At 42.1% G+C, this 16,699-nt stretch overlaps 1 protein-coding gene across 7 annotated transcripts in view; it reads left to right on the top strand.

Annotated features, from left to right (window-relative positions):
* LOC115150336 (SLIT-ROBO Rho GTPase-activating protein 3) overlaps nt 1-16,699 on the top strand; it is a 63,157-nt gene that overhangs the window by 6,547 nt on the left and 39,911 nt on the right. For all 7 annotated transcript variants that reach the window (XR_003867095.1, XR_003867097.1, XM_029693523.1 and 4 more), the window contains exon 2: nt 11,801-11,996. Coding sequence is in view for 5 of the 7 variants with exons in the window: in XM_029693523.1 (XP_029549383.1) it covers nt 11,801-11,996 (196 nt within the window). In the remaining 2 variants the exon portion in view is untranslated. The remainder of the gene's footprint in view (nt 1-11,800; nt 11,997-16,699) is intronic.

Here is a 16,699-nt window from a genome sequence, read left to right on the forward strand (position 1 = left end):
ACATTAATGTTTATGGAATTACTCAGCCTGCTTTCATATTAATTTCCATTTTTAGCTCTAGCTCACTTTACTAGCCAGACTTGAGAAAACAGTTTTGAGTGTGTTGGAAGTGGAACCCAGCTGCAGTCTGTTAGCTAACCTTGGTTTGCTTCCATACACATATTTGCATGTTTTCCAAAGAATCTCAGTCGACCAGCTCGACTCCAGTGACACGCCGTTAAACAAACCTCTGGATGTACTGCATGCAGCAAGGCACTGCCGTCTACCCTCAGTAGCACTATCTTCTAGTACCCCCCCACTCCTACTCAACTGAATGAGGGTTGTTAAGTGACCTGGATCATGGGTCATTTCCGTGCCTAGAGAATACTCCCTCTAATGTCATTAGACCCTTTTGGAGTCAATCCATTTAGGTCTTACGCTTAAATGCTTCATTTGGTTTGATCTAATTAGATGCATGCATACATTTCATAGATAGATAAGCACATAGAAACCATGGCAATTCAGGAAGCATTGGTGTTGTAGATCTGCTTTTACCGAAAGATCTTTCAGATTGGAGGATAAAGTAAGAGCAACACATTTTCCGACAAACTGCCTTGTTGGCGCCTTGGGTCGTAAAAATGACTGTGGTGTTGCAGCACGGTTGCGCAATATGTTAATAAGTAAAGGTACTTTACAGTAGTCTTGCCACAGAGGAAGACATTATTGCAGTTTTGTTTCCTTTGATCATTGTAGGAAGAAGAATGAAGAGGCTGTGTTTGTGTGTGTCTAGCTTGTGTTCCTCCTGTCTGTCTCCACCCCATAATACATGTATTGCAGTAGATCTGTATTCCATGACTGTCTGGGCCAGTTAACACCCTTCTGCTCATCAGTATTATTCATGATGGAAACATGCTATGACTTACACTGTCATGAGACATTATGGTTTAATTGGAATAATGTAGCCTGGTCTTATATCTGTTTGTACTGTCTTGCCAACTCCTATGGTGTTTGACGTGACAATTACCATAGGAGTTGACAAGGGAGCACAAACAGACCTGGGATCAGGCTAGCAACAATGCTGCCCCCCCCTCCCCCCCATTCCCACCTATACTGCAGCCTGCCACCCACTCTGTGTGCTATGCTTTCACCCTCACCCCTCTCCCTTCTCCTCTCTCCTTCTGCACTTCTGGTTTTATGTCTGCTGCTATGGTAACATCAACAATCAATGTGAAAATCAGCAATAGATTAAGGCTGAATTGAGAGAGAGGAGTAGGTAACTGAGCTGTACTTCCTAACCTCCTGCCAAATGCATGACCACATTAAAGATACATATTTCCCCACAGACTCACAAATAATTAGAATTTGTGAATTCAACCAAAGAGTGTGTAAAGACATACAGTACTATAGTAATTACTGGTCACAAGCGTTCACAGGAAACGGCCTCACTGCCATGCTTTGTGCCAAATGATGTTGGAGTGTCAGTCTGTGTTAGGTGTCATGTGATCAGCCACGCATGGATAACAGTGGAGAGCGAGACAAGCCCAGAGAGAATGACACTGGCCCACAATGTAGGCTACCCCTCTGCCTGTTGGCTTATTTGCATATTCAAGCCTGTCTCAAAAGACGGCTTGAAATGTAGCCTACACGTTTTGTGCTTTTGTTGGAAGCAGTAACTCCCCATACGTATCTATAACTGGGCTAATAACTTGCTAACTAGCAAAGAACATCAACAAATGGGGTGGCAGGTAGCCTAGTGGTTAGAGCGTCGGGCCAGTAACCAAACGGTTGCTAGATTGAATCCCTAAGCTGCCAAGGTAAAAATCAGTCGTTCTGCCCCTGAACAAGGCAGTTAACCCACTGTTCCTAGACCGTCATTGTAAATAAGAATTTGTTCTTAACTGACATGCCTAGTTAAATAAAATGTGCACTCTCTGTGCTCTTATCTGAACTGATCTGAAATGCGCATTCACTGAAAGACCGCTCATGGGCTACCCCTGCCAATAGAATTCTACTCTGTTGCTCTTTGGCTCTGCCTACAACAAAATCACAGACTCAATCTTGCAAAGTTAGATTTGTTTGTTGCATTGAAAAGGGGCTGATAAAATGTTGATTCGATCATAGAAAAAACGTTGATCTATGTAGTGCAAACTAATGGGGTGAACTCAGTGAAGTTAAATCTCTTATCTTCTTCTTCTATGATATCATGGCAGTCCAGTGTACGATCGATCATGATCTGCCCAATTCTGTACTACCATGAAAAAAAAAATCTAAACCAAATAAATCCCTAACTTCTACCACACCCCCCCCCCCAAAAACCCTCCCCAACCCATTAAACTTGATCTATATCATGCTGAAACACTCCACCCTGTTCAGCATGTCAACCATTTCAACAGTAACACATGATACTCCCAATATCTCTTTTGCCATCTCCACAATAACCTTCATCCTGTCATTTCTGCTTTCCACAACCCGAGTCGTATTGATAACCTTACCAATACAAACTATGAAGTCAACTTTATTCATTATCAAATTGTCCTTTGACAAGATTTCTGAACAGGCCTCTTAACCCTGCCAGGACCATCAGAAGCACCATCCCCGACAGTAGGTCCACTTCTGTCCATGTAAGCTCCGTCAGTCCGCACTGTAGTTCTACCAATCTTTTTTACGGCCTCTGCATATGATACATCATGAATGGTGCTATGTCTCTGAGCCTCTCTAGCCTCTCTCTGTACATGGCATCCACCAAATGCTGCACGGTGTTCTACCCCACAGTTACAGCACTTAACCTTCACATTGCTTCCACATTCACCGTAATCATGTGCCCCTCCACACTTGGCACATCTCTTATTTCCTTTACACTGAGCAGCTACATGTCCCATTCTTTGGCATTTAAAACACTGCAGTGCATATGGGACAAATTCTCGAACATTTAAACTAAGGAATCCTATCTGTACTTTTCCCGGCAAGACTTTCTCAAAACTTAGCATCACTGATAAGCTTTCACTTCTTTGACCCTCTTTCCTACTGATCAACCTTTTGGCCTCAATCACTCTGCCTTCCTTCACATTTTCTTTAATATCATCTATGGACATAGATATTGGGATTCCAGTGATGACTTCCTTTCAATCTAGCATAAGCACCAGGGACATGGCTTTTAATTTTCTTCCAATTAAGCGTTTCCATTTTCAGAATCTTCTTTTGCTGAGCCCGGCTACTACACAATATTAATAATCTACCATTTCCAATGAACCAAGCTAATTTCACTTCACCTACCTCTTTCTCTACGGCATTAGTTAGTCGGACAAGTGAGGCCTTGTGGTCTCATCAAACACTATCACCACTTTCCACTCCAACACATCATTACTCTTGCTTCCTACCTTGGCCCTCTTTATGCTTTCTTTACTAGACGCTCCACTGCTTTCAATATCATGATCTCTCTTCTTCCTATGTCTTTCCACAACCAAACATTCAGATCCTTGACTCTCATCCTCCAGCTCCATATCATCAGAACTGACCCCCATATTGCTCTCATTCCAGCACAGCTGTTGCTTCACCAACTTTTTCTCCATTTCCTCCATTTTGTCCTCGCTACTCGCCGCCATTTCCCATCACTGTGTTCGGTCTGTTAAAATGTGTCAGAACTTTGGCGCCAATCTCTTATGTGTCTCCAAAGCATGGCATTTCTTCTGCATTGCAGTCCTGGAGGAAGTGGGCTGCCGCGCACGTGCACAGTTTAGTGGGAGCATTGCTCTGCAGCAGGGTTATTACTAGCCAAAGCTATTTTCACGATAAGCAGACCTCAGGTTTGTGTAGGAGTCTGGACAGGCAGCAGGGTTGGTTGGCGACCAGACAGCGGTCAAGATGTAGCAACACAACAGCTGAGCCCCAGACAGACCGAACAGGACTAGCTACTACAGTAATTGTGGGAAGGAGAAAAGTGCATTACTGTATTACTGTATCTCTAAACAAATCTGCTACTCCCTATTTTAGGTTTTCCAAACTCGGTGTTGGGGCCCCCGCTGAGTGCATGTTTTGGTTTTTTCCCTAACACTAAACAGCTGAATAAAATAATCAAAGCTTTATGATGATGAGTTGGTGGGGGGGAAATGCAACACTGGACTGACTTAATAGGTGTCTGCAATTATAGTAATGGATAGACCAATTCAGAGACACTGGTTACGGCCGTGGTGATAGAAATCACCTTCTATTTGGGAAAATACCAACATACATGTAAGCACATTAGCTACAGGACAAAATATCTGCACTGTATATATGTACTGTACCTGCTGCACAAGCATCCACATTGCACACAAAAATACATGTAATTATATCCGTACGAATCCAACTGTGTGTGTGGTGAAACAACAGCTGTAAACATCCACCCTCTACTCAGCCCAGACTGACTTGTCTTAAGCAACCAGAGGCTTTCTTTCTGTTTTTTTCTTCATATTTCATTCTGTTTTTAAACTTACCCTCAGGTTTCTGGGAGTAATTCATATTTGGGTTCAAATCCTTGTGAAACCCACCAGACCAGAGCTGTAGCCACTCAGCTTTTACTGATGAAAACAAACACTGTGGATCCGTTCCAAATGGCACCCTATAACCACCATAGTGCACTACTTTTGACCAGAGCCCTATGGGTCCTAGCATTTGACAGGCAGACATGCTTTGTGCACTCATTAATGAAGTCTCACTAACTGTGCCATGGGCTTTGGAACATCTGAGTCATTTTGGCAAAACACATCAGCTACCAATTAGAGATGTTAGTCTGAACTCACCATTAAATAAAATAAACATTGCTCCAAACTACCGTGATGCCTGACTTGACTAAATCAGATCACATTTTGTTATTCTAAGGTAGAAACATCAAGCCCTACATTACATTACATTACATACATACCTGTACGTACCTATATTCCTGCAGGCTTGAAGAAAAGTCAGTGCTCCCAAATTACAGGTATTTATTCTAGAGGTCGACCGATTAATCGGAATGGCCGATTAATTAGGGCCGATTTCAAGTTTTCATAACAATCGGTATTTTTGGCCACTGATTTGCCTATTTATTTATATATTTTTTTTATATATTTTTTATTATTATAAATATATTTTTTTACCTTTATTTAACTAGGCAAGTCAGTTAAGAACACATTCTTATTTTCAATGACGGCCTAGGAACGGTGGGTTAACTGCCTTGTTCATGGGCAGAACGACAGATTTTTACCTTGTCAGCTTGGGGATGCAAACTTATGGTTAACTAGTCCAACACTCTAACCACCTGCTTTACGTTGCACTCCACGAGGAGCCTGCCTGTTACGCGAATGCAGTAAGAAGCCAAGGTAAGTTGCTAGCTAGCATTAAACTTGTCTTATAAAAAACAATCAATCAATCATAATCACTAGTTAACTACACATGGTTGATGAAATTACTAGTTTATCTAGCCAGTCCTGCGTTGCATATAATCGATGTGGTGCGCATTCGCGAAAAAGGACTGTCTTTGCTCCGACGTGTACCAAACCATAAACATCAATGCCTTTCTTAAAATCAATACACAAGTATAGATTTTTTAACCTGCATATTTAGTTAATATTGCCTGCTAACATGAATTTCTTTTAACTAGGGAAAATGTGTCACTTCGCTTGCAAACAGAGTCAGGGTATATGCAGCAGTTTGGGCCGCCTGGCTCGTTGCGAACTGTGAAGACTATTTCTTCCTCACAAAGACAGCCAACTTCGCCAAACTGGGGATGATTTAACAAAAGCGCATTTGCAAAAAAAAAGCACAATCGTTGCACGACTGTACCTAACCATAAACATCAATGCCTTTCTTAAAATCAATACACAGAAGTATATATTTTTAAACCTGCATATTTAGCTAAAAGAAATCCAGGTTAGCAGGCAATATTAACCAGGTGAAATTGTGTCAGTTCTCTTGCGTTCCTTTGCACGCAGAATCAGGGTATATGGAACAGTTTGGGCCGCCTGGCTCGTTGCCAATTCATTTGCCCGAATTTTACGTAATTATGACATAACATTGGAGGTTGTGCAATGTAACAGGAACATTTAGACTTATGGATGCCACCCGTTAGGTAAAATACGGAACGGTTCTGTATTTCACTGAAAGAATAAACGTGATAGTTTCCGGATTCGACCATATTAATGACCTAAGGCTCGTATTTCTGTGTGTTATTATGTTATAATTAAGTCTATGATTTGATAGAGCAGTCTGACTGAGCGGTGGTAGGCACCAGCAGGCTCGTAAGCGTTCATTCAAAATAGCACTTTCGTGCGTTTGCCAGCAGCCCTTCGCAATGCATTGCGCTGTTTATGACTTCGAGCCTATCAACTCCCAAGATGAGGCTGGTGTAACCGATGTGAAATGGCTAGCTAGTTAGCCGGGTGCGCGCTAATAGCGTTTCAAACGTCACTCACTCTGAGACTTGGAGTAGTTGTTTCCCCTTGCTCTGCATGGGTAACGCTGCTTCGAGGGTGGCTGTTGTCGATGTGTTCCTGGTTTGAGCCCAGGTAGGAGCGAGGAGAGGGACGGAAGCTATAATGTTACACTGGCAATACTAAAGTGCCTATAAGAACATCCAATAGTCAAAGGTATATGAAATACAAATCGTATAGAGAGAAATAGTCCTATAATAACTACAACTTAAAACTTCTTACCTGGGAATATTGAGACTCGTGTTAAAAGGAACCACCAGCTTTCATATGTTCTCATGTTCTGAGCAAGGAACTTAAACGTTAGCTTTCTTACATGGCACATAATGCACTTTTACTTTCTTCTCCAACACTTTGTTTTTGCATTATTTAAACCAAATTGAACATGTTTCATTATTTATTTGAGGCTAAATTGATTATATTGATGTATTATATTAAGTTAAACTAAGTGTTCATTCAGTATTGTTGTAATTGTCAAGCGGAAAAAAGCGGCCGATTAATCAGTATCGGCTTTTTGGTCATCCAATAATCGGTATCGGTATTGGCGTTGAAAAATCATAATTGGCCGCCCTCTAATTTATTCACATTTCCTACAATAATGCAGCTGTTAGGGCCTTATGGTTGTATTTATTTATTTAACCTTTATTTAACTAAGTCAGTTAAGAACAAATTCTTATTTCCAATGACGGCCTACCAAAAGGCAAAAGGCCTCCTGTGGGGACGGGGGCCAGGGATATTTAAAAAAATAAATAAATACAATATAAATATAGGATAAAACACACATCACAACAAGAGAGACACAACACTACATAATTAGAGACCTAAGACAACAACATAACAAGGCAGCAACACGTGACAACACAGCATGGTAGGAACACAACATGGTACGAACATTATTGGGCAACAGCACAAAGGTCAACAGCACAAAGGTCAAGAAGGTAGAGACAACAATACGTCATACAAAGCAGCCACAACTGTCAGTAAGAGTGTCCATGATTGAGTATTTGAATGAAGAGATTGAGTTAAAACTGTCCAGTTTGAGTGTTTGTTGCAGCTCGTTTCAGTCGCTAGCTGCAGCGAACTGAAAAGAGGAGCTATCCAGGGATGTGTGTGCTTTGGGGACCTTTAACAGAATGTGACTTGGCAGAACAGGTGTTGTATGTGGAGAATGAGGGCTGCAGTAGATATCTCAGATGGGGGGAGTGAGGCCTAAGAGGGTTTTATAAATAAGCATCAACCAGTGGGTCTTGTAGAATAGTATTTTGCTATGTTATACATTTACAATTTACATTTTAGTAACATTTAGCAGACGCTCTTATCCCGAGCGACTTACAGTTAGTGCATGTAGTGTGGTTCATGTGTGTGTTTCACAGTTCTCACCTGTGCATTGATTCTGTATGTGTTTTTAGGGCTGTACTGCAACTCTGTATAGGCCTGCAGCATCCAGAGAATAGTGCCCATCAAGTGTACCCTCCTTCCATAGCCTTTACTGTTCTATATATAACTAGAGCTAGGGCTCTAGGAAGGGAAACATCATGAGGCTATTATCTTTATCACACTGATCACATTATAATATCAACCAGTCATTTGATCTTCACATGGAGTACATCCCAAATGGCACTTTTGACCAGAGCCCTATATAGGGAATAGGATGCCATTTGGGACGTACACACAGATTACATGATTTGATTTTTCCACTAATTTATCATAAACTACCCCCAAAACAGATAAATAGTTGACAGGTAGGGAAGGTATTACCCCCAACACAGATAAATAGTTGACAGGTAGGGAAAGTATTACCCCCAAAACAGATAAATAGTTGACAGGTAGGGAAAGTATTACCCCCAAAACAGATAAATATTTGATAGGTAGGGGAAGTATTACCCCCAAAACAGATAAATAGTTGACAGGTAGGGAAAGTATTACCCCAAAAACAGATAAATAGTTGATAGGTAGGGAAAGTATTACCCCCAAAACAGATAAATATTTGATAGGTAGGGGAAGTATTACCCCCAAAACAGATAAATAGTTGATAGGTAGGGGAAGTATTACCCCAAAAACAGATAAATAGTATTACGGCTACATAATAAGGAAAAAGCATGCTGTTTGATACTCTATTTTTACATAGTAGGGTTGCGAGGCTGCCTGACACTTTATTACTGCTCCTTTCAGCAGCAGATACAGGCTATTAATTGTCTATTGAGAGACTCTGTCCCTTTTCCCTATTTAATGCAGTACCTTTGAGCAGAGCCCTGGTCAAAAGTAATGCACTACATAGGGAAAAGGGTGCCATTTGAGACACAGCCACAGAAAGTTGCCCTTGTCCCAACCCATGACTGTATATATGAATGGACAAAGCCATCGATCATGTGACACCATTCATTCCTATGTGAAGACTTAATGGCGCATTGAAACCAAAATCAAGTTGATTAAGATGGCGTCTAATGGACACATAACATGCGCAGTTTGAACTACTCTAGGAAGTGTCTCATTGAGTACCTCAAGTTGAAGGCTGACCGGGGTACTGCAGGCTGCCATTAGTAACTAAATTATCCTTACAACTCCTTCAGTTCAAGGACATTCATTTGGTGTATTAGAACCAATTATTGGTACAATAATTCTTTTTTTTCTTCTTTTTTTATACACAAAGATGTTTCCATTCACTATAATGGGGGATCCTGTTTTCTGCTAACAATGCCTGAAGTACCGTGGTCGGCCTTACACTTCCGTGGCTTCAATGAGAGGGGGCAGTAATTCCCCCCTGGTCCTAGCCCAATATGCTAATAAATAGAAGGGCAGCTGGGTGGGAACAGAACACAGAACATACTGGAACTCAGAAGAGGAACTCTGGCCAGGCCAGTGGAGATGCCTCCAGGGTCCTGTATCCAGGCAACTAGGCAGCCATGGAGACCATGTGGATACATTTCCAACAAGGTGGCTGAGAGGGTGAGGGCACACACTTTTGCTCTCTCTCTCTCACACACACACACACACACACACACACACACACACACACACACACACACACACACACACACACACACACACACACACACACACTTGCTATTTTAATTCTGCTTTATTCATCAATACAGAAACGCCATTGAGAAGTAAACAAAAGTGCCTTTCATATGCAGGGGGCAGAAGAATCTGGTTCATTGATATATTTCTACAGACTTCCTGTCTGTTTGCTGAGTAGTGCATGATGAGAAAAAGGCTGCCAAGCTGGAGACTTGGAGTGGCTCAGTCATGAGCTCCATATTTTTGGACAGGTTCTGTTAAGGGAATCAAGAGAAAAGCTCACCACCACTTTATGATGGGAATACTGCATTGGACCATCTCTTCAGAATCTAAAATGTAGAATACAGATTTTCTTATTTTTGTTTTGTTTTACCGTATTAGTTGGATGATGTGTGGATATGATTTTACAGAGCTGCGTGTGTGTAAGAGTGTGTGTGTATGCATGTGCGTCTTTGTCTATCTGTCTGTGTCCACATGCATATGTGTGTGCGTCTTTGTGTGTCTGTTTGAGTGTGTGTTTGACTGCTCATAGCTGCAGTAGCATCCTACATGTGAGATGCATGTCTGCTGATTTAGGCAGACAGGATGGAGAATAGAATGTAGGTCAGGCCTCTGAGATCTACACATTGTGCTGCGAGGGACCACAAAAAAAGACTTTGTCATTGTCATGGATCCCTATTGAACTTTCATTGAGTACACCTGGCCCCTATTCCCACTGATTGTATTTGTATATATGTGCTCTTTGTTCACCATGGTGCTGTCCATTATTGTTACAATGTCCGTTGGAGCGTGTGAGTACCTGTGCTGTGTGTTTTGGTTTTCATGCCGTTGATTACGGGTCTCGTCCCGTGTGTTAATCATTCTGCGCGTGTGTATTTATTCAAGGTACTCCTCGCTCTTTTGTTTGGGTTTCAACCCTGTGTTTTTGTTAAGTGTTTGTTTGGTCTTCGTCCCCGTGCCCTTACCCGGCACGCCGTAATTTGGGGTATAAAAAAAAACGTATTACACATTCCTGCGCCTGTCTCCCGAATCTCTTCATACCAAAAAGTACACATTCTTTGAATTAAAATATGTGTTCTGTGATTTCTATTTATGAGGTTTGGAAACTCACTGCTCCAATTAATAGCCTAACAATGGAAAAAATGCAAAGAGTTTTTGTTTTTTATTGCCATTCTGCAATTATAATCAAAATACCCCTATGAGTGGAAATATGAGTTAACGCATATGTATAGTAACCATGGTTATGTAGTTACTGAACGCCTGTATCTCCAAAGCTCTGGTGTCAGCATAGCCACACCAGTGCCACAGTGACTTACAATGGCTTGAGTCCTATTAGGTGTGTGATCAATCTTGGCTGACACAGTGTGAGGTGATGCTGATATAGTCTGCTCTCTTCCTTTCTCTCTCTGCTGGCTGCAGGCTCACAATACTGCTCTGGCTTGAGCTGGCCAGCAACTTGGCTACAGTATTCTACAGCAATCATGGCGAGCCTAGCACAAAACAGCATAGGCCGTGACACCCCAGCCGGAAGCATAGAACAATCGCCATTCGCGGAGGACCACAAGATCAAACACACAAACAAACAAACACAGACACAGACACACACATTCCCCGTCTAGGTCTAAAAAGGGCCTAAAATGGCCACTTTCATAATTTTTTATAGTTTGTGATACAAATATAAAAAGCATGTCAAACATCCTTCCTACCAATGAAGTTTCTATGTGAGAATTACCAGAACAATTTGAGATCCCCCAAATAATTTGGGGCTACGCTGGCATGGAATCGCCCATATTTGATATTTGCATTCAAAAGTATGAATTTGATTTTTTACATTTTTCTAAGGTATTATCTTAGTTGTACTGGGAAACTTTATGTAAAGTGACATTTTATATCATTATGTGAATGTGTCTAAATAAAATACCATAGACATTAGGTAAGGGATAAATTGTAACATGTGTTACAACTGACCCACAATTACTAATTTGAGTCTAATCTGAGTCTTGAGAAAATACAACAATAATTATTTTCATCAGCTATACCAATCAAAAGACCTCTTCTTACTGATTAAAAGGATATATGATTAGATATAGTAAATGGGGAATGTTCTACAGGTCAATAAAAAAAAAGAGGTGGCAAGAATATTCACTTTAGGCCTCGAAAAACTAAAACAACAAATAATTGATGGGTATTACTACTGACCCTGTGTTACTTTTAGCCCTGGTCTCCCCTACCATTATTTTTGTGAATAAAATATATATATTTTTGCACCTTATCATTTACCTCCTGCATGCCTGCCCTTACGACCTTTTCACACGGCCCCTCTTTGAATCTGTCCTTTCCTCCTTTCTAATTGGCAGAGATCCGTAACCAATTGGTGGAGCAGTTCCGTTGTCTTGAACAGCAGTCGGAATCCCGGCTACAGCTGCTGCAGGACCTGCAGGACTTCTTCCGCCGCAAGGCCGAGCTGCAGCTGGAGTACTCTAGAGGCCTGGACAAACTGGCTGAGCGCTTCTCCGCCAAGATACGCTCCTCCAGGGAACACCAGCACTTTAAGTGGGTACTGTCGAGTGTGTGTATGTGTGTAGGCTACTCTCTGTCTGGTAACCCTGTAATCGTGTTATTGATGTATATTAGGACTGTATGATGAACAGGAATTATATATTTTATACTGATAGAAAGGGAGGTGTGTGTACTGTCTGTCTGGAAATCCTATCTTCTTGTATTAGTCTAGAGAGAGGGAGTGAGGAGAACAGAATAGCCAAGAAAGCTTGTGGCTTCAGACCACTAGAAACTACTGTGCCTTTCCCATCTAGGTCAAACTCATTATTTTCTCCTTCTCTTTTTATGTGTCTTGATGTCATCCCCTGCTCATTTACACACATTCCCTTACTATAACACACAGTATCATATGGGCAATTCTAACAGAATGACGATTTGTCCGGTTGGTGCAGTCATTCTGTTACCAAACTTTGTATCTGCACTGTTCTTAAAGCAAAGTATTTTTTGCAAAATCTTCTCTGTACATTGTTAGAAGTAGTCCTTGTGCTTAGAATTGTATGGTTTGTTAGTCTATGAAATCAATGGATTTTGTTCAGCATATATTTTAAAGTGAAAAATCAGAGTCTCGGTGTAATTCTGTTACAATGAAAAACAATGGAAAAACGCAGTGGAACTGGCTTCGAGGTCCAGAGTTGAGTTTTAGGGCTATATAGTTTCAAGCTTCATTTTTATTGTTACGTGCACAAGTACTGTGAAAAGCTTTTCTTACTCGCTCTTTCCCAACAATGCAGTAATCCAATTCAGCAGTACTCAAAAATGCATATAAAAAAGGTCAAAAACACACGAGAAATAGAAATAAGGAGAGCACGAGAATGTAGGTAAGCTACAGTTGAAGTCGGAAGTTTACATACACTGATGTTGGAGTCATTAAAACGCGTTTTTCAACCACTCCACAAATTTCTTGTTAACAAATTATAGTTTTGGCAAGTCGGTTAGGACATCTACTTTGTCACGACACAAGTCATTTTTCCAACAATTGTTCACAGACAGATTATTTCACTTATAATTCACTATATCACAATTCCAATGGGTCAGAAGTTTACATACACTAAGTTGACTGTGCCTTTTAACAGCTTAGAAAATTGCAGGAAATGATGTCATCGCTTTAGTAGCTTCTGATATGCTAATTGACATCATTTTAGTCAATTGGAGGTGTACCTGTGGATGTATTTCAAGGCCTACCTTCAAACTCAGTGTGTCTTTGCTTGACATCATGGGAAAATCAAAAGAAATCAGCCAAGACCTCAGAAAAAGATTGTAGACCTCCACAAGTCTGGTTCATCCTTGGGAGCAATTTCCAAACGCCTGAAGGTACCACGTTCATCTGTACAAACAATAGTATGCAAGCATTAACACCATGGGACCACGTAACCGTCATACCGCTCAGGAAGGAGACGCGTTCTCTCTCCTAGAGATTAACGTACTTTGGTGCGAAAAGTGCAAATCAATCCCAGAACAACAGCAAAGGACCTTGTGAAGATGCTGGAGGAAACAGGTACAAAAGTATCTATATCCACAGTTAAACGAGTCCAATATCGACATTAACCTGAAAGGCCACTCGGCAAGGAAGAAGCCACTGCTCCAAAACCGCCATAAAAAAGCCAGACTAAGGTTTGCAACTGCACATGGGGACAAAATCATGCTTTTTGGAGAAATGTCCTCTGGTCTGATGAAACAAAAATAGAACTCTTTGGCCATAATGACCATCGTTATGTTTGGAGGAAAAAGGGGGAGACTTGCAAACCGAAGAACACCATCCCAAACGTGAAGCACAGGGGTGGCAGCATCATGTTGAGGGACTGCAGGAGGGACTGGTGCACTTCACAAATGGCATTATGAGGAAGGAAAATTATGTAGATATATTGAAGCAACATCTCAAGACATCAGTCAGGAAATTAAAGCTTGGTCACAAATGGGTCTTCCAAATGGACAATGACCCCAAGCATACTTCCAAGGTTTTGGCAAAATGGCTTAAGGACAGCAAAGTCAAGTTATTGGAGTGGCCATCACAAAGCCCTGACCTCAATCCTATAGAAAATGTGTGGGCAGAACTGAAAAAGCGTATGCGAGCAAGGAAGCCTACAACCTGACTCGGTTACACCAGCTCTGTCAGGAGGAATGGACCAAATTTCACCCAACTTATTGTGGGAAGCTTGTGTAAACATCTGACCCACTTGGAATGTGATGAAAGAAATAACATCTGAAGTAAATCATTCTCTCTACTATTATTCTGACATTTCACATTCTTAAAATAAAATGGTGATCCTAACTGATCTAAGACAGGGAATGTTTATTAGGATTAAATGTCAGGAATTGTGAAAAACTGATTTTAAATGTATTTGGCTAAGGTGTATGTAAACTTCCGACTTCAACTGTATATACAGAGTCAGTTCCAGGGTCAGTGCCAATACCATATTTACAATGTGTACTGATACTGGAGTGGAAGGGTTAGATATGTATGGGGGTAAGGTGACTAGGCATCAGGATATATGATAAACAAAATAGAAGCAGCGTACTGTATATGATGATTGTATGTGTGTGTACATGTGTGTGTATAGAGTCAGTATGAATGTGTGTGCAATAATACAAATCTAATAGAAGGGTCAGCTCAGATCGTCCATGTAGCCATTTTGTTAGCTATTTAACAGTCTTATGGCTTGGGGATAGAAGCTGTTACGGAGCCTGTTGGTGTCAGACGTGTTGCTCCAGTACTGCTTGAAGCGGAGAATAGTCTTTGACTTGGGTGGCATGAGTCTTTAACAATTTTCTGGGCTTTCCTTTGTCACCGTCTGATAAAGAGGTCCTGGATGGCAGGGAGCTTTGATGTATTGGGCTGCCTGCACCACCCTCTGTAGTGCCATGCAATCGAGGGCAGTGCGGTTGCCCTACCAAGCAATGATGCAGCCAGTCAAGATGCTATCAACAGTGCAGCTGTAGAACCTTTTGAGGATTTGAGGGCCCATGATAAATATTTTCATGACTGTTTGTGTGTGTGTGGACCATTTTCAGTCCTTAGTGATTTATTTGGACACCAAGGAACTTGAAGCGCTCGACCCGCTCCACTGCAGACCCCCCCCCCCCCAGATGGGGGCAGAGCATTTGGGAGCTGTTATTTAAAAAACATCCTATGTGTGTGTGTCAGCTCTGGAAGAAAGAATCTTAACATTACAGCGGTAAAAGCGAGGTGGGGTACAGCATAGGGGGAAAAATGTGGGTATCCATCAGCCACTGTGACCAAAAAGTGCATTTCCCACCTTGGCCGTGCATTGCCACACAGTCGTAGGTGAACCGGGAGTACAGAACCGGGAGTACAGGACGGGACTAAGCACACACCCCTGTGGGGCCCCCGTGTTGAGGGTCAGCGTGGCGGAGTACCCAGTTGCAGAGGGAGGTGTTTAGTCCCAGGATCCTTAGCTTGGTGATGAGTTTGGAGGGGACTTTGATGTTGAAAACTGAGCTGAAGTCAATGAATAGCATCACAGATGTACAGTATTCCTCTTATCTAGGTGGGTGACGGCAGTGTGGAGTGCAGTTGAGATTGCTTCATCTATGGGTCTGTCGCAGTGATGATGGACTTGATGTGTGCCATAACCAGCCTGTCAAAGCACTTCATGATTACAGATGTGAGTGCTACAGGGCGGTAGTCATTGTGGAAGGTAGCCTTAGAGTTTTTGGGAACAGGAATGATGGTAGTCAGCTTGAGACGTGGGAATTGCAGGCTGGGACAAGGAGAGTTTGAAAATTACCGTGAATATGCATGCCAGCTGTTCTGCGCATGCTCTTAGAATGCGCCTTGGAATACCACACGGCCCCGTGGCCTTACGAGTGTTGACCGGATTAAAAACCTTTCTCACGTCGGCCTCGGAGAGTGAGATGACCCAGTCCGCTGGGTCAGCAAGGAACCTCATAGATGGCTCAGTGTTGTTTTTGTCAAAACGTGCATAAAATGCATTGAGTTTGCCTGGTAAAGAGGCATCGTTGGGCAGATCACAGCTGGGTCTTCCTTTGTATTCCATAATGGATGGATGCGATGGGCGTCGGAGCCTGTTTAATAGGATTCCACCTTGTTCCTTTATTGTCTTTTTGCTTGTTTGATGGCTCTGCGGAGGTCGTAGCGGGACTTCTTGTACTTGGGTGTGTCCTCAGCCATAGCCTCAAGGTTGGGTGCTATAGCCCTGTGTGCTGTAGCCCTGTCCTTTAGCTTAGCGCTAACCTCTGTGTTAATCCAGGGCTTATGATTGTGGAAGCAGCAAACCTTCACTGTGGGGACAACATCGGCGATGCATTTCCTAATGAAGCCGGTGGCGGAGGTGGTCAGCCCCATCAATGCTATCCGCAGAGTCCGGGAACGTATTCCAGTCAGCGCTAGCAAAGCAGTCTTCTAGCGTAGCCTTTGATTCGGAGGACCATTTCTCAATGGAGAGCGTCATGGGTACTTCCTGTTTGATGTTTTGCTTGTAGGAAGCAGGAGTATATAGTCATGATCTGATTTGCCGAAGGGGGGACGAGGGAGGTCCTTGTGTGCTTGCTTGTGGGTTGACTAACAATAGTCTAGGACTTTATCGCCCCTAGTGGCGAAGGAGACGTGTTGATGGAAGTTGGGTATTACACTTGTTAATGACATGGAATTAAAATCACTGGCAATAAGGAAAGTAGCCTCCGGGTGCATGGTTTCCTGCTTATTTATAGCCTCGTAC

The sequence above is a fragment of the Salmo trutta genome, chromosome 16 (genome assembly GCF_901001165.1).
Source record: "Salmo trutta chromosome 16, fSalTru1.1, whole genome shotgun sequence".
Classification (NCBI taxonomy): domain Eukaryota; kingdom Metazoa; phylum Chordata; class Actinopteri; order Salmoniformes; family Salmonidae; genus Salmo; species Salmo trutta.